This window comes from Cordyceps militaris, assembly GCF_000225605.1.
Source record: "Cordyceps militaris CM01 unplaced genomic scaffold CCM_S00002, whole genome shotgun sequence".
Classification (NCBI taxonomy): Eukaryota; Fungi; Ascomycota; class Sordariomycetes; order Hypocreales; family Cordycipitaceae; genus Cordyceps; species Cordyceps militaris.
The window spans coordinates 1,913,535-1,930,778 of NW_006271970.1; the positions used below are offsets into that span (position 1 = coordinate 1,913,535).

The window sequence follows — 17,244 nt, forward strand, 5'->3', positions numbered from 1 at the left end:
TCTGTAGAGCTCTGCATTGGTGAGCTGTAAGCTGAGATAGAGTAGAGTAGATGCAAGACGTCGTTGTTCAGCGATGAGCCGCGTAGAATATATGGCTATTTATCAAACTATCTTGGAGCGGTTGTGACTTTTTGATTCGACGTTAGCTTGACTAAATTATAAATCTGTCAGCCTTATTTCGGTACGTAGCAGCCTACTAGGCTGCAACATGGGCAAGGCAATCGCCTGACTCACAGCCACTTTGGGCTGTCCCAGAAACTGCTGCCTGTTCAATATTGATAAAAGCCACGCTTCAAGGCGCGGGCAGACAACCTTTGCTGCTTCCTGAACCTGAACGACTCTTCTCTATGCGTCGCTTGATAGCCACCGCCCGCGGGCAAACCGGCAACACTCACCCTACACGAACCATGACCACAACAACAGCGCCGCCCGTCCCGCAGCGCACCCAGTACATCTCCCAGGCCGTCGACATTCCCGCCTCTTTTCTGCGGACGCCGCCCTCGGCGCCCGTCAGCTACCAGCACATCTCGTTTGCCGACTCGCCGCTGCCCGAGTACGACGGCTGCCTGGCCGTGGTGCTGGACAATGTGCTGGCGCCGCACGAGTGCGCCCGGCTGCTGCGGCTGGCCGAGGCGTCGGTGCCGGATGCCGACGGCGGGTCGCCGTGGCGCCCGGCGCTGGTCAACATGGGCGGCGGCTTCGAGGCGCGCGTCGCGGACTACAGGAACAGCCACCGCATCATCTGGGACTGCCAGACGGTCGTGGACAGGCTGTGGGAAAGGTGCTTGCTGGCGCGCCCAGAGGCCGGGGGAGGTGAGTCGATGGCGGACATGCTGGCGAGGCCGCCCGCGGATACGAGGGTCAAGGGCGGCAAGTGGGTGTTTGAGCGGCTGAATGAGCGGATGCGGTTTCTCAAGTACACCGAGGGCCAGTTCTTTAAGCGTACGTGGGCAAGTTGCCGCGTCTTCTCCTCTGGCCTTGCGTATGCTAATGAATGCGAAAACAGCGCACTGCGATGGTGCCTTCTCCTACGCCGCGGACAGCACCACCTTTGAGACACACTACACGCTCCATCTGTACCTGAATGACTCGGCCGAGACCTCTGCCGACGGCGACGGGTGCGTCGGCGGCGCGACGGCGTTTCTCTCGCACGACCTGAAGCGCCGGGTCGACGTCGATCCCAAGGCGGGCCGCGTGCTGGTCTTTCAGCATCGGAGGCTGCTGCATCAGGGCGCCGAGGTGCAAGCCGGGACAAAGTATACGATGCGGACCGACGTTCTGTATCGTTGGGTGCGCGAGTAGACACTTGCGCGCGTGCATTTGATGAGTCGATTGAAGTGTACGAAGCGAGGCGAGGAGGCACATGAAGAACACGAGCAGCAAAGCTGCTTTATCAGGTTTGCTGCGATTGATATGATGATTAAGCCAAGGTACAGTACAGACATAGTGGTGATGAGGGGGCAGGAAGTGCTGTGGAGGCACGTGGTCGCGACCCAACTTCGTGTCTAAGTTTTAGTTATAAACTTCGTATTTACAAAATTCTGCCTTTGACTGTCTCTTGTTAGAAGTGTGAACGGAGGAGCACGGGCTGATTCCCAATAACCACAATCACCATCATTCGTTCGGGCCCCTGTTCCTGGTTGGAGACATCTGGCGAGCTCTTTCTTGTCCCCTTAGATAGCGAACAATGGCCAGCGAGTCGTCGTCGTCGGGCCATTTTGATCCTTTAATTAAAGCTTCCCCCGCGGTGGTATCGTCGGTTGGATTTCTTTGGTCAATAGTTGCTAGGCCTCGCTCGACGAGGAGCCGGATCAAGTTGATCGCACGTTTTTTGACGGCCTCGAAGAGCACGTCTCTCCAATCTTCGGGCCCAAGAACCTTGTCCAACTTGTCAAGAAGAAGCTCCAGGGCTCGCATGTCGTGTGTCAGGCTCAGCGTTCCCATGGCCAGCTTCTTGGCGCTTTCGTGACGCACCGACTGAGGCAACTCTTTTTCGTCCCTCTTGTACCTCGTGGGACTCACGCAGGCACATCCAATGTCTGCGCCCGCGGAGAGGAGGCACTTGATGATGCCGGCATGCGCAGGACCCTCCGTGGCAAGAGGGGATAGCCCCTCAATGGTACGTAAATTCACATCGGCGCCATGCTCAATGAGGAGCATCACCATATTGAGATCCGCGTTCCAAGCAGCCATGAAGAGCAGGTATGCCTCTGTGCTCCTCCGGAGGAGCTTCAGAGTAGTCTTTCGCTCTAGGAAAACTCTGGCAGCTTCAAAACATTTTCTTTCGCAGGCCTTGACGAGCATAGTATTCATGGGTTTTTGGCTCTGGTCACTGCAATCCAGAAGTAGTTCCACCGCGTGACGTGATGGAGGAACCTGTCTCTGCTCAAGAAGGATCTCAAGAGGCGTTGTTGCCCGACGAGACCATTTCCAGTCCCTCGCACAGCCATACCCCATTGGCTCCTTACCGTACCAAAAGCACTCCGACACTTGAACCCCTTTCGACAGCAGAAACTCGATAATTTCCTCAGGCTTCTCTAGTACGCAGGCGTCGTGAAGGGCTGTGCAGCCGCGTGCATACGTGTCATGGACACTGGCACCTCTTGCGACCAACATCTTGACGATTTCTAGCTTCCCTGACCTGACAGCCGCGTGTAGGGGCGTAAGACCGTCTCTCTTTTCCGTGTCAGGGACACCCGTGTACTGCTCGTCACTGGCCGCCATTGTTGCATCCGCGTTGTAGTGATGGAGAAGAAGCCGCACGCACTCCACGGCGCCTGCTAAGCAAGCGGAATGCAAGGCCGTGTGGCTCGTCTTGCTCACGGCCAATGGATCGGCGCCGGCATCGAGCAAGAGCTTGAGACACTGAAGCTGTCGCTTTTCGGAATCAACGGGCCATCTTTGATTGGTCAGGATGGGAAACCCGTGACGGTTTACCGCGTTGGGGTCTGCACCAGCAGCAAGAAGCAGCTTGATGGTTTCCACGCTACCACGCGACCAGGCTGATTGGAGAGCACCTGATGGAATTTCGCTTGGATGGAGAGCACCTGATGGATTGACCGTTGGATGAGAAGCGTTCACATCGACACCAAGCTTGATAAGCACCTCGGCTAGCTTGTAGTTGTTGTGCCACGAGGCGTGCAAAAGCATTGCGGTTGCTTCCATACCGGGAATCGTGAATGGAAATTTGTCGCGTATCAACCGGAACCCTTCGCTTTTCTGGCTCCAACAGATACTCTGTCGGATTAGCTGAACAAGAGCCTCATTATACACCTCAATCGGTCTTTCTACGTTTTCGAGCAGTAGATTCATGACCTTGATGTTGCTGTGTCGGCCTGCCCCGATGAGGGGTGTGTGTAGACCGCCATTGTCTTTAAAATGGCCGGTTGCGTCAGCGCCGTGTTCTAACAACAGCTTGACGAATTCTGCAGTCCTAGACCGATTCTTCGAACATATGATGTAGAGTAGCTTGCAGCTGTCGACGGCATCAAGAGGTGCCTTCACCCCGTCTTCAAGGAGGGAACGCGTCAATCTGAGGTGGCCTTCCGTGTTGCCTTGGCACGCACGCAATAACAAGCGAATGCTAGTAATGCGAATGGGTGCACGTTCTTTAAGCCAATCAAAAATATCATCATGGCCATAAGAGGCGGCCAGCAGGAGGCCCAAGGAATACATCAAGGGATCCATAGCTTCCAGCAGCAATCGGAAGACGGATTTCTCCTTAGCCCCATATTCTAAAGGGAGCCGCTGTACCCTGTTATATTCCCCGTCGTGGTCGTAATCATAAAGCAAAGACGGATACTTCTCCAGAAGAAGCTTAATGATTTCTATATGATCTCCAGCGGCGGCACAGTGCAGGGCATTGCGGCCTGTTCCGTCCATGCCCCGAGGGTTTGCGCCGGCGGCCAGTAAGCGTTCGACAATCGCTGCGTGACCGGCTCTCGCCGCTGCCAAAATTGCCGTATGACCGACTGACGCCGCTGCCAAACCGCCCTGAATTGTATACGACTCTGCCGCTGCCGCGGCTAATGCGGTCGCCAGCCACCTGGGAGGATGCACATGAGAATCACCAGGCTCGACGACCTGCAGAACCGCTGCGTGCTTGTCATTTCCCTTTTTGAACGGGAAAGATGCTGTGAACTGGGTGTCGACGTCTGTGCGAGCGCCAAGGGCATTCTCCAGCATCTTCTGGTTGCCATAGGCCGCAGCCCACAGCAAAGCGCGCGGCTGGAGACTCTTCGCATCATATTCGTAGAGATAAAACTTTAACGCAGCATAGGAGCGCCTTGTCAAGATGGAAAGCGAGAATATGTCTGCCACGGAAGTAAGATATCCGGCGACGTTGAATAGCATCTCGATGGGGAGGCCGCGAAACGACATGACGACTCCAGTCCGGGGCGGCGAAACCGCAAAAAAGAAGATTGAGAGGAAATAGAGAGTAAAACTGAATAGCGTAAGAATGATGGGAACAGGTTTTATGGTGTCGAAACGATAATGTAGAAACTGAGTTTGGGACTCGGCCACGCAATGTAGACGAATATCCAGGTGCTAGTGGGAGACGAGAGACTGTGCTACTAGATAACGGCATGTACGCACCGCATGTACCTAAGAGTAGAGGCTTTGTGTTTCTTGGCTTTGTATCATGGTGCCGCCGGAGCGACTTAAGTGCCCCGCGACAATGTCCCACAACGGGTAGACAAAGGCTACCTGCCAGCAGCGTATCGCCCACATTCTTACAGTCAAGGCAGATAATGACTCCTTGCTTAGTCTATGCTTGGATGAGCAGGCAGTACCGCAGAAGTTGAGTCGTTGGCCGAGGTGCTAGAGTGGTCAAGAGGCTGAAACACATTGACTTGCTCCTGGTTGAGTGAGCCCAGTTACCATGTCGGCCGAGAGTCACTTTAGCTCGTGGAAGTTGTCTGCTAGAACACGGTGTTGTAGAGTAGTTGAATTAAAGCAAAAAATTGATCATTGCATAGAAAAGCTTTCCAGTCGCACTTGAGATAAAAATACAACAGGGCCAGATGGCGGGGAGACTATGACCACAGGCGATACCCCTATGAATCCAGGATTCGGTTTACCACTGACGAATCTTACAAGACGAAAAGGCCGAGCAGCAGCAGCCACGACGCCCCAAGATAACCCGGTGCTGTGGCAGCATTGACCTGGGGAACCGGTGCCACCGTCTCGCTGTCCTTGGCTGTGGTGGGCGCCGCCGACTGCGTGGTGCACGCCGCCGCTCGACCTTGTTCCTCTTTCTCACCCCCCTTTGTCTTGCCACACTTGCCCTCGGCCTTTGCCGCGACCAGAACCACATACTGCCCGTCGACCGCGGTCAGCCCGCCCACGTGGATGACGCGGTTGCACTTGTCAAAATGCTGGCCCTTGAGCGGCTGGAAGCGGGTGGCGGCGGGAGCGTCGACGGCCCGCTTGGCCACGACGAGGTGCGCGTGCTTGGCTGCCTCGGGCCCGACGAGTTGCTGCAAAAGCGCGGGGTTCACTATCGAAGGTTAGTCTTGGTGCCGCTCTGTGAGCATCGTTATCGAGCTGAACGCACCTGGAAACGTCATGTTGACCGCAACTGCGCTCGTCGGCGCCGTCGAGTTGACCTTCCAGTAAAACGAATCTGGCAAGGAAACCACGTTAGAACGAAGCACTGATCATGTGTGTTGTGGGTAGTTATGGGCAGCTTATACTCAGTGATTTGTGCGACTCGGGCAGAGACTCAGCGGCAACTCCGAATGGAATGTCAGCGTTGAGGGTAAACGGCTTTGTCGACTGGATGCTAAAACGCAAGCCGTCGACAAACTCGGCTTCTTGGATCTTGTCGGCGCCGCCCGTCACATTGACCGTCCTCGTGACGCCCTGACCGTACTGCACAAAGATGTTGCTAGTGTCGATGGACTTGCGTCCGAGCAGCATGTACTCTCCATCCATTGAAGTCATTTTGATGATTCTTGTTTTATTTTCCGTCCTGTGCCTTTGATTAGCAGCTTATCTAGGCGTTGGAGCCACCCTGGCTAGGTTGCGGCCGACTTACACGTGCACGTTTCGCTGCGCTTCCGACACGACCCAGGACTTCTTGTCCGCAGCAAGCGTGCCAACGTAGGTGTTGGCCGGTTCGACGCCCTCCTTGGCCAGCGCCACCGGATCGTACGGGAGCTCAACCTTGGCGATGAGGTCCGTGGCGGACTCGTTGAACTTGATGACCCAGCTGTACTTGGAGAGGTTGATGAAGCCCTCGCCGGTGCTGCCCGAGACGAAGCTTCCGGAGAGTGGGGACGTGTTCTGGGTCACGACGGCGGTGCGGTTCTTGGGCGAGAACAAGTCCAGGACGAAGCCGTCGACAAAGTCTTGATCGGTTCGAACCATCTTTTTCGTGTTTGCTGTCAGCAACATGCAGCGAAACGTTGCCGCACACTTGGGCGCTTGGGTATGCACAACCAACCTTTCCCAACACTGGAATCACATCGCCGAATTTTGCTAGCTCCGGTTCCGATTGGGCAGCAACCAGCATGGGCAAGCATAGCAGGACAATGCGGCGCCAAGAGGGCGCCTTGAAGTGAGTTGCGTCAAACATTATGCACGGTTTCTGAGATTGAAGAATATCCCAGAGTTATAAGTTCTCCGTTATCGTTCCTAATACAATATATTTATACCCAGAGGACCATCATTCCCTTGGGAAAAAAATCCACGTCCTCTCAAGAAGCCCGAGTCTCGACTTGTTGAAATCGTGTCGGGCTGGTTTCGCCCAGACGCCACAGCGCCACAGTTTCAACAAAGAACTCACAGGGCTGGCGCCGTTCTTCCGCCATGACAGTATAGACCCCCAAATTCCTATATCCTTATGCATAAGACACTAGTCTATTAATAGTGGTGGGTGGTGTAGCGCTTCGGAACAACGGCACCATTGGAAACGCAATCGCGGAGCCGGTGCGGCCTACCAGCACCTAACAAGTACTAGTATACTGTATCATCGCAACTTGGCCCACCGAGCTGCATTGATGTGCGACGGGATGAGCAGGGGCTATCCTCGGTGAACGTGAACCTGGAGCAAGTCTGAGGGCTCTTGATTACATTACACGAGTGTTGATTGGTCGTTGCTGTCTGTACCCGGACGAAGCATTGCGGGTTGCCAAGAATTGGCCGATTCAATCTCAAGGCAGAAAAATAGCGTAACAACTAGATTTGGCACTCCAAGACGCCAGTTTCCATCAGTTCTTATTCTCTATGTGCGCTTGTTTAGGCCTAGCAGTCGCGCTGCCGGAACTAATAGCGGCTCTCTCCGTTCAACAGCCTCTTCAAATCACAATGCATCCCAGTATTAAGTCACTTCTCCATCTTATTCATGAGGTCCGCTCTTCAGAACCGCCCTTCTCCGTAAGGCGCAGTTCAGGATCCCGGGTGTTGCCCTTCTCCGTGTTTCATGCAAGTCAGTCCCCGTCAAACAAATAAGCCTAAAAGCTCGGTCACTAGTCACCTGGTCGCTTGCGGGGAGAACATTCTTAGAAGCCTACAAACAAATCTGCAATTACGGAGCTTAATAAATCGTCGCACTACGCAAAAAGCAAAAAGTCTATGGTGTCGGCTGATGGATGCGGCCTGGTCCGTGAGGGAACACGCACAACCACGGAGGGTGTTGGCTCAGCATACTCCCGTAGCTCCCTTGTTTCAAAAGAGAACATACGTGTGCCAAGTCAGCCCCTGCAGATTTCGCGTAGGGATTCAGAAGTCCATCATTTCTGCATCGAAGAGTAAAACAAAGTGGACAAGGTTGGCCGACGGCAATCCACCGACTGTCGTCTCACTCAGCGCAGTAACCATCTTGAAGCACAACTCACTCGATGCAACCCAACATTCACTCTCACCCATTTTCCTGTAGTTTTTTTTTCATTCTACAACCAAAACAATAGGCAAAAATGAGACGAGACAGACGAAAGGCTCCCCCACCACCGCTGCAGCTGCGCAGCTCTGCGTTGGTCGTGCCTAGTCAACGCACGAGTCCATCAACTTTGAAGCCGCAGACACCTTCGCCATCTCGGCTCAGCCCTGTACTCACATCACCGCTTCCTGTGAAGCATTCACCTTTGAGTCCGGTTTCACCTGCTCGACAAGTGCTGTCGCCTGGGACGGTAAGCGCGGCTACGACACCAACTTCAACACCAAGGCATGTTGGCCTCGCCCTTGGTTATGACATGCATTTTTACTAACATGTTCCTTATTATAGAGTCACCTCTCCTACAGTGACAGTAACTCGAACGTTGAAACCACCTACAGTTACTGCAATACCGCTTACTGTCACCGCTACACCACCTACTGTCACCGCAACACCACCCACCGTGACAACAACAGCTACACAAAAGATACCAGTCTCTTTACAGCCGAGCTTGTCGACAACCCAGAGCTCGTCGGTTGTTCCAAGCGCGTCCTCCACTACAGCGCCCGGCAGGGTGATTCCGCCCACGGCAATAGGGTTTGTCGCGGGGGTTTCTGGAGTCGCCGGCGCGCTACTGGGCGTTGGCTTATTCTTCGTCTTTTGGAAGAGGCGGCGGGCGGCGGCCGGGACGCGGCGGGATGCCGGTGATGCCAACTAGACGGGAGAGGGGACTGCGGGCGCAATGCACGTGGGAACTCACTCCTATGCCACATAGTAATGAAAATAACCTTGAAAAAAAAGGTGAATCTACAAGATACATATCAAAGTGGTGAATACAAATAAACTAGGCTATGAATAGCGTTTCAGTGCGCGAATATGCTTTTATATCGCGCCAGTGAGTAGAAAGAGCCGTGAAACAGGTGGGTAAAACCCGGAGACTTTGGAACCCGATGGCACAAAACAAGCCCCCCCCCCCTTCTATAGTTCAAGCAGGGTGTATGGCCTATCTAGGCTGTGTCAGTCAAGTCCCATGAAAAGGCATTGCGTTGCTCGATTGGTAAACATTCTCTTGAAACAGCGATAAGTGGCTGGGCCGCGCATGACTCAACGTGGCCGACACCCCTCTACACTATATGTACAATATCGCTGCCAAGAAACTTGTGCAGCTCCTCTCATCTTGGATGAGTAAATCTTTCATTCATTCGTACTCCTTTCCCGCCCAACCCCAGAAACGAAGCCATGGATGGCTACCCGGGGTCCGAGGCGGCGGCGCCAACAAGCCGTGCCGCGAAACGACTGACGTCGGTCGAGGGATGGCGCGAAGTCGGTCGCGGCGTCTTCGTCACCGCGGGCCACACCGCGTTTGTCTTTCTCCCGGATCCGGCGTACGACCGGGAGTGGCCGGTCCACAGCGACCGGCAGGCCTGGACGAGGCTGTCGCGCGCGCAGCGGCAGTCCATCAGCACCCACGGGTCCAACAGAGCCAACGAGGAGCGCGACGATCAGGTGCCGTGGGCGCCCGGTGGAGTGCTCGGGGCGAGGATTGAAGATGGCGATGAAGAAGAGCTGGTACACGAACCAGCGCAAAAGGAGCTGCCGGATGAGCCGCCCTTTCATGTGTACTCGAAACGGATCAAGTGGTATCTCGTCGTCATTATCGGCATGGCCGGGCTCTTTTCCGGCCTGTCTTCCAACATCTACCTCCCATCGCTGTCCGCCATTGCCCAGGTAGCCACTCTCTCGCCGCCAGCTTACAAGGACCGTCACATCACCGGGCAGAACTAATGTACTGATAGGATCTGCACGTCAGCTTGAGTGATGTCGGACTGACTATTACGTCGTACCTCATCGTGCAGGGCATATCGCCTCTCTTCTGGGGCTCCCTGTCCGACACCATCGGGCGCCGGCCTGTGTACCTGTACTCCTTTTCCGTGTACATTGTCTCCAACATTGTGCTGAGTATCACGCCCAACTTTCCCGTCCTTCTGGTCTTCAGAGGGCTTCAGGCAGCAGGCAGTGCCTCTACCGTCAGCATCGGTACAGTTGGACCCCCTTGCTATTTTGTGTCAAAGGCTAACCGAAACATGGCAAAAAAGGCAATGGTGTGATACAAGACATTGCGACGCCAGACGAGCGCGGCTCATTCATCAGCTTTTACCAGGCCAGTAGGTTCTCCTAGGTCCGAGAACATGTAGAATTTGGCTGATCTTTTCTTTCCTTCTTTCTCCTTTCTCTTTAGTTCGAAATTTTAGCATCGCGATCGGGCCAGTCATTGGCGGCGTGCTCGCCAACTTCCTCGGCTTTCGGTACGTGACAATCCATGGCCTCCAAGTAAACAGTGCTGACGAAAACACCCAGATCCGTCTTCGTTTTTTTGCTCATCGCCTCTTCCCTTGTTCTAGCCGTGATTGCAGCTATTCTCCCCGAGACACTACGCTCGATTGCTGGCAACGGCTCGCTGAGGCTGTCGGGAATCTATCGACCATTGCTGAGTCGGGTTGTACTGGGCAGCGAGACGGGAACGGAAGAGCCCGAAGCTGCGCGACCGCGCGCAAAAGTGAGCTGGAGAACGTTTCTGGAGCCGCTGCTTCTCCTACGCGAAAAGGACATCTTTGTCAGCTTGTTGTTTGGCGGCACCGTGTACGCTGTCTGGAGCATCGTGGTGGCCACGACGACGAGTCTCTTCAAGGATCTGTTTGGCTTAAGCGACTTGCTTCTCGGTGTCGTGTTCTTGCCCAATGGTACGTCTTTTATACGCAATTGGACAACTTAGTTGGGCTGACTCTGCAAACAGGACTGGGTACGATTGTTGGCTCTGTGATTGCGGGCAAGCTCATGACGCGTGGGTTTCTCGCGGCCGAAGCCGCATATCTTGAACGCAACCCCGACGCAAAACCGCCGTCCAAGAACAAAAAGGACCTGCCAGGCGACTTTCCCATCGAGCACGCCCGCCTGCGCCACGCGCCGTGGATGACGCTGCTGTTCATCCTCTCCACCATGGCCTACGGGTTCACCGTGCTCCTGCCATCCCAGCTGTCGGCCGTGTCCAGCCCTGGCTGGATCACGGTGCCGCTGCTGCTGCAGTTTCTCATCGCGGCCACGTCGAATGCCATCTTCGCCATCAACACGACCCTGGTCGCCGATCTGTGTCCGGGCAAGGGCGCCAGCTCCACGGCCGTCAACAACCTGATGCGCTGCGGCATGGGCGCGCTTGGCGTGGCGTTTGGCGACGTCATGCTCCGGACCTTTGGCCCGGGCGCGACGTTCCTGGGTTTGGGGATTCTCACCGCCGGAATGAGCGTTTTCCTCGTCGTCGAGATGCGTTGCGGAATGGGGTGGAGAAGAGCGCGGCGACAGAGACAAGCGTAGTGCTTGCAAGGTATGCATTGGACAAGATAGACTATAGATAGAATAAGATGATACCCAAATCTGGCTTACTTGTAAGAGGAAAGTTCTGCGCTTTTGGGGGCGCCATGTTGGAAAGTGATGAAATTGGGCATCATTAGTCCAGATCATGCATTACAGTGACAAATATGACCAGGGGAGACAATTATCCTAGCGTAAGTACGAGTGCGATATTCAGCAGCAGAATATCGCGAAATTGGATGTCATCTTGATCTCTTCGGAGAATTGTTCTGAATTTGACTGTCAAGTCCAACCCTCGGCCAGGCTCACTTCCAAGCAATACCATGCATGGTTCATTCTCCAGGCATATAAAGATGCAGGATCAGATCCAGCTTCTATGACTCACCATGACCGTCTCCAAAACATTCGTCACTAAAAATAGAACACCAGGGCAGGCTTTTTAGCCCACGGGCGAGGGCGGGCACTGAGTGACACAAGATACCTACGCGCGTGAGGCCTGTTTTTTGATAGGGCACTAGACACGTTTTCCGTTTAACATGTAATTTTCCCCTGTCACAGCGCTGTCAGGCGTCTAACACGGCTTCTAAAAATATATATAAGATCTTTAACACGTAGTAGTAGCCTAACAGCGTTAGAACAGTGGAAAATTACATGTCAGGTAAGAGACCTGTCTAGTAGTACCCTGTTAAAAAACAGGCCTCACTCGCGTATATACTTATTATCTAGGTACCTAAAAGTAAGGTTGGGCGGCCTCGCCTCGCCCGGCCCCGGCTAACCGACCGTCCCCCAATAGTTCAATCAATGTTGGTGAGCTTTTGTCAAGATACAAAACCAGCTTCGGAAATCTTGGTCAAAGGAAGAATGCCCCCTTCTTAAATTCCAAGGGATCAAGCGCCGACATGGAACAAACACATTGGCCAGATTCTACGCTCGTGAATCAGTTGGCCGGAATTGAAACCCCTGCAGGCCGCGCAGCCTGACTGTACGCAGGTAGGTCAGCCGTACGCAGGCAGCGAGGGGTAAACGAGGGAGGGGTAAGAACATGGCTAGCAAATCATAATGCACCGTTGACGCTGAGGCGTACATTCGTGGTGTCGTCTGTATCACGCTCCATGCCAACGAGCTCGTGCCAGTATTCCCAACTGAACACGGTCGGTGCTATTTCAAACCTTCTCTGCTACTTGATTGTGTCGACTGGCAGCTTGCGCATACTAGTCCTTCATTCCCTCCGACCAGCTTCGCCGCCTTGATCAGAAATGGACGAAACGATTGCCTACGACCCCAATGCCTACGACCCCAATGTTGTTGCCTATATCTTAGCCGCTCCAGGCGCAGCATACGGGGACTCGAAGAGGGCAGTCGAAGAAAACAGAACATTTGCCACCTCGAAACTTCTTGGCAACCATATTATCCCCCCTCACATAGAATCTGCGAGCGGCCCGGTTGGAGCGAACAACAAGACCAGCGACACTGAGGACGTTGGATACACAACAAGCGACCCCGATGACGACAGCCAGCATAACCATGGAAAGCCATGGGAGACTGGATACACAATACGCTTTGACGAACCTACCAAGACGAATGAGGGCTTTGTTTTCGGCACTGACTATAAGAATGTAGACTTTGCTTTGCCCTGGCGCAGCCTTGCGTCACGTAAACACTTTGCACTCACTTTCGATGCCGAAAACCATCTCATTGTACGGGATTTGGAATCAACGAACGGCACAAGGCTCATTTATGGCGACCCTAATGCAACGGACGCTAAGGACGTTGATGAGGTCAAAGCTAAACAAATGGAATGGAGTGCCCGTGGCCCAAGTATGACAAACGGTTTCCATCCAATCATTGACATCAGAGAAAAGCTTCGTTTCCAGATCGTTGTACCAAACCATATTCGGGACGCTGAATACTTTCGAAAAGTGGCCGAGTACTGTCAGGGTGCACACTGCGAAGACATTGGGCGACTGGGGATCCAAAACATCCCGGACACAATAAGCGCAACTCCAGTCACTTCGAAGTCGCAGAGGCCGTCGGAGTTGTCCAAGTCTGAAGAACGACCTTTCTGGCGAAAAAAAAATTGGTGAGGGATCTTTTGGCGTCGTATACTATGCGTGGGATGTCAAGACCAGAGACGTCGTCGCCATCAAACAGCCCCGCCAGGGCAAAGTGGTCGACTTGAAGGCCTGGGACAGGGAAGCAAGCGTGATGAGTGGGCTGAAGCATGTAGGTGAAGAATCATGGAAAAACGCTCTGCTGGTGCCAATTCTAACAGCTGAATAGCCGAATATTGTTGAACTACTGCAATACATACCAAGGCCTCCGCAGCTGCTCTTTGAGTATGCACCAGGGCAATCGCTGTCTACATATATCACCCAAAGTACCAGCCTCCACAACAAACAAATTGCGGTGCAACTTATGGATGGCCTTAGGTTCCTACATAACCGGGACGATCCCATTGTGCATCGGGATATCAAACCTGGGAATGTGCTTGTTCAGGAGTGGAACGAGACTAAGGTACATGTCAAGCTTGGAGATTTTGGCTTTGCAAAGGAAGAAGACCAGATGGCGAACTCACGGGTGGGTACGCCAGCATACTGGGCGCCTGAAGTGACGGGTGAAAAAAAAGGTCCCAAATATGACTGTCAAGTTGATATTTGGTCCCTTGGAGCCTTGCTACTGACCATGGAATGCAAAGGTCTACCTTCCAAGAAAGTAAGGGAGTTTGCTAAAATCGAGTCGACGGCTATGCCTCAATGGGCCTATCTTTTGATATGTTTTGGGAAATACTATGGGCAGTCTGTGGATAACAATACCCCCGTACTAGACTTTGCACTCAGGTACATGCTGAAACTGGACCCGGAGGACAGGTTGCGAGCTGAAGACTGTTTCAGGGCTGTCAAAGAGTTACTTGGCCAAAGTACGGACTCGGGAACGGTACCAAGCCCTGGGCAACGCGCCAGCTCTGATGGTGGCACTTTGAGAGAAGCGTCCGTACACGGTGACGGAGAGGCGTTCTCACGAGATCCTGGACACAAATCTCGCGCATCGGGCAAAGTTGTAACGCCGACTCCGGATCCATCGCCCGGAAATGATTGTTGCAGGGCAGCTGCTGGGGCTTTCCCAGTCCAAAATATGTCAACAAAGTCCAAGGACGATGCCGGCGCCATTGCATCGCCACCGAGACGCCACGTCAGCTTGGCAGGCGAGATCGAAAATATACCGGACTCACTTGGCGCAACTCTTAGAATGGCGATGCTGAATGACCTTGCTAAAGCGAACGCCGATGTCTGTAATGGACGTGTTGAAAGACTACGCGAGGTTACAGGGTCCAAACGAGAACGCCCAAAGAACAAGACAACGGCGAGCGATGAATGCCAGCAACGGGGTCAGAACGAGGTCGTCCACTCTACAACAAAGCGCAACCGGTTGAAGTGAAGGAAGGGGGCGGGGGGACAGACCATGCTCTCTGTACCTGTCTGTATTCGATGTTTTGTTTTGCTTTATCAATAATGTTGCTTATTTCATGACCCTCTTTGTCTGCAACTCTCGCTCTTTGTCTGCAACTCTCGCTCTTTGTCAACTCTCGCTCTTTGTCTGCAACTCTCGCTCTTTGTCAACTCTCGCTCTTTGTCTGCAACTCTCGCTCTTTGTCTTGACATTTAGTGCAACTCGGTAACTCTCGCTCTGGCCATGACCGGGCGGCAGGCTACCAAAGGCTGATAATTTGACAGCAGCAATTGACAAGACGCTAAAACAGATTCATTATCGCAGCCTCCTAGGACACAAGTACGACACATATGACAAGGACGACAGGTATGTTCGATGAATATGATGAATATAATAAACACGATAAATGTAATGAATACGTATTTCTGCCTAGAATATGTGGTAGCGGTACTATTACAGGGGCCTGTCCTAATCTAGTTTAGCTTGCTGTCAATTTCTTACCTAGCACTAGCAACCTCTTTCTTACCTACCTCTGGCAAACTACTAGGTACCTAGGTAGGTACTGAATAAAGGTCCCAGTAGGTATGGATCCCGCATTTGCTAATTTGTACTATTATTATTCCTAGTAATTCGTATGCACTTCTGTGTCACCCCTGTACACCTCCCTCCGTATGACAGACTTACATGTTTGCTTTTGTGTTGGAGCGACAACCAGTTGAGATGACTAAGCACGAGGACCTCGATCTGTTTGCGAGATTGGGCCACAACAGCAAAACAAACTCACTGTAACGCGTCACGATTTGGCGCCGTGCTCAAATGTCGCAATTGTTTGAACCTGTGCCCGCCAGGGAGATCATATCTTGGGACGAAGCTCGTCTCATTTCCTTTTTCAATACATATTATGTCCCAGGCAGTCAGGATCGAGACCTCTCTGACCTGATATTGGACGTCGATAAACTTTCAACCCAGGAGCGAGATGAACTTTCGCTCAAGATCACGTGGGTCACAAAATCCGAAACCCTCCAAATTTTCCCCTTATCCAGACCCAGTTACGACTCGAGTCATCAGTAGCTAATTGCATTTTGACGCAAGCGCGGCCCTTAAAAGCCTCCCCGATCGGCCACTTGACCCCGGCGAATTGTTCAAGCGCCTGGAACAAGTACGCGACAGGGGACTCGACAGAGCCGAGTCCCCAAGCGTGGAGACTACTTCTAGTACTCGAACAAGGCCTGCGTCTCCTCCCGAGAACAATACCAGGCTCGAAGGCATCGCCTACCATGACCTTTCTCAAAGGCAGGGCCGTCCTGCATTGCCGTTGGAGTACCTATCGGGCGGCGTCACGGAAGAGCAAAGAACCAGGCAGGCAGTTATATGGGTCGACAGCGACTACCCGCTCATGCGGGACGATGACGTTCCACCCATCTTCTCCTTCCAACTAGAAAACTGGCTCAAGTTTCAACACCAGTGGCAGTGGGATAACCGTGGCAAGGCTGACAGCGGGGAAGGTTATAGGGAGCATCTCGAGTTGCAAATAAAACAGTGCAGTGATAGGGGATTGGAAAGCTGGGCATTGTCAAAAGGTTTCGAACGCGCAACGAGATACGCGTGGGATAGAGATAAGCGGGTGACTGAATGTCGACCGCCAGGAAGCCTCGCCGCCTACGCCGAAGCAGTCAAACGTCGACTCTCAAGTCATGGATTCTTGGAATCGTTTGAGTTCATGGAGGACCCCCGCCAACAAGACATGCGGACAACATGGATAGAATATCTCGCCTATCTTTATAACCGGCAAGATTTTTACGCAAGGCGACTCGCAAAGGCGGAAGGCGGATACCGTGGAGCCTGGGAAACCTTTGAAAAACGGGGGTGGGTCATGATTCTGAAGCACAACGTGTTTCACGCCGACTCAACTGCTATCGGGGCGGAGCCCGCCTTGTTACGGCTTGCGCAAGTGAGTTCCGATTTCGAAGAAAGAATGGCCGCCCTCAAAGAGTTGCTCGCGCGCATAAGACCCTATCGACAGTGGGAGTATCTGCTACGGAGGCAAGAGAAACGGGCTGCGTGGGCGCGCGAGCAGATTGCTGCTATCGAGTCGGAGAAGAGGGAGGCCGAGGCTGAGGCGTCAAGCAAGAAGCAAGATCAAGAGCAAGGTGAGGCAAACGCTGAGGCAACAGGAAAGCATCAACGGCAGGATGAGGCTGAGCCTGAGGTGATGGGCAAAACGCAAGAGCAAGAGCAGAATGACGCCAACGCCGAGGCCATAGGAAAGGAGCAAAAGCAGGACGAGGCTGAGCCTAAGGCGATACACAAACCGCAAAAAGAGGAACAGGACGAGGCTGAGGCAGTGAGCAAGAAGCAAGGGCAAGAGAAGGAGCGAGAGAAGGAGCAAGAGAAGGAGCAAGAAAAGCAGCAAGAGAAGGCTAAGATCAACGCTGAGGCAACAGGAAACAATCAGGAGCCTGGAGCAAGAGGCGAGAAGCGGAAGCAAAAGCAGGATGAGCCCGACGTTCAGGCAACAGGAAAGAGGCAAAAGCGGGATGAGGCCGCGGCTAAGG

The 17,244-nt window shown here is 53.4% G+C and overlaps 7 protein-coding genes across 7 annotated transcripts in view; 5 read left to right on the top strand and 2 right to left on the bottom strand.

The window, feature by feature from the left end:
* Window positions 1-407: 407 nt before the first annotated feature.
* CCM_02512 (oxidoreductase domain containing protein) lies at window positions 408-1,302 on the top strand (the record flags this gene model as incomplete). The annotated part of the gene is made up of 2 exons (XM_006667664.1): window positions 408-942; window positions 1,007-1,302. The coding sequence occupies 2 exons, from the start codon at window positions 408-410 to the stop codon at window positions 1,300-1,302; spliced, it is 831 nt and encodes a 276-aa protein (XP_006667727.1).
* Window positions 1,303-1,614: 312 nt separating this feature from the next.
* CCM_02513 (ankyrin 2,3/unc44) lies at window positions 1,615-4,380 on the bottom strand (the record flags this gene model as incomplete). The annotated part of the gene is made up of 1 exon (XM_006667665.1): window positions 1,615-4,380. One exon carries the CDS (start codon window positions 4,378-4,380, stop codon window positions 1,615-1,617), a length of 2,766 nt encoding a protein of 921 aa, XP_006667728.1.
* A 713-nt stretch (window positions 4,381-5,093) lies between these two features.
* Window positions 5,094-6,580, bottom strand: CCM_02514 (uncharacterized protein; the record flags this gene model as incomplete). Its single annotated transcript, XM_006667666.1, has 5 exons — window positions 5,094-5,500; window positions 5,558-5,656; window positions 5,697-5,974; window positions 6,041-6,372; window positions 6,449-6,580. The coding sequence occupies 5 exons, from the start codon at window positions 6,578-6,580 to the stop codon at window positions 5,094-5,096; spliced, it is 1,248 nt and encodes a 415-aa protein (XP_006667729.1).
* A 1,339-nt stretch (window positions 6,581-7,919) lies between these two features.
* CCM_02515 (uncharacterized protein) lies at window positions 7,920-8,594 on the top strand (the record flags this gene model as incomplete). The annotated part of the gene is made up of 2 exons (XM_006667667.1): window positions 7,920-8,187; window positions 8,278-8,594. 2 exons carry the CDS (start codon window positions 7,920-7,922, stop codon window positions 8,592-8,594), a joined length of 585 nt encoding a protein of 194 aa, XP_006667730.1.
* Window positions 8,595-9,115: 521 nt separating this feature from the next.
* Window positions 9,116-11,245, top strand: CCM_02516 (Major facilitator superfamily transporter; the record flags this gene model as incomplete). Its single annotated transcript, XM_006667668.1, has 6 exons — window positions 9,116-9,604; window positions 9,673-9,913; window positions 9,973-10,041; window positions 10,116-10,182; window positions 10,235-10,617; window positions 10,671-11,245. The coding sequence occupies 6 exons, from the start codon at window positions 9,116-9,118 to the stop codon at window positions 11,243-11,245; spliced, it is 1,824 nt and encodes a 607-aa protein (XP_006667731.1).
* A 1,253-nt stretch (window positions 11,246-12,498) lies between these two features.
* CCM_02517 (protein kinase) lies at window positions 12,499-14,677 on the top strand (the record flags this gene model as incomplete). The annotated part of the gene is made up of 3 exons (XM_006667669.1): window positions 12,499-13,202; window positions 13,267-13,465; window positions 13,523-14,677. 3 exons carry the CDS (start codon window positions 12,499-12,501, stop codon window positions 14,675-14,677), a joined length of 2,058 nt encoding a protein of 685 aa, XP_006667732.1.
* An 828-nt stretch (window positions 14,678-15,505) lies between these two features.
* Window positions 15,506-17,244, top strand: part of CCM_02518 (ankyrin 2,3/unc44) — a gene marked incomplete at both ends in the record, with an annotated part of 5,395 nt that continues 3,656 nt past the window's right edge. The window contains 2 exons of the mRNA XM_006667670.1: window positions 15,506-15,687; window positions 15,782-17,195. Coding sequence (XP_006667733.1) covers window positions 15,506-15,687; window positions 15,782-17,195 — 1,596 coding nt within the window. The remainder of the gene's footprint in view (window positions 15,688-15,781; window positions 17,196-17,244) is intronic.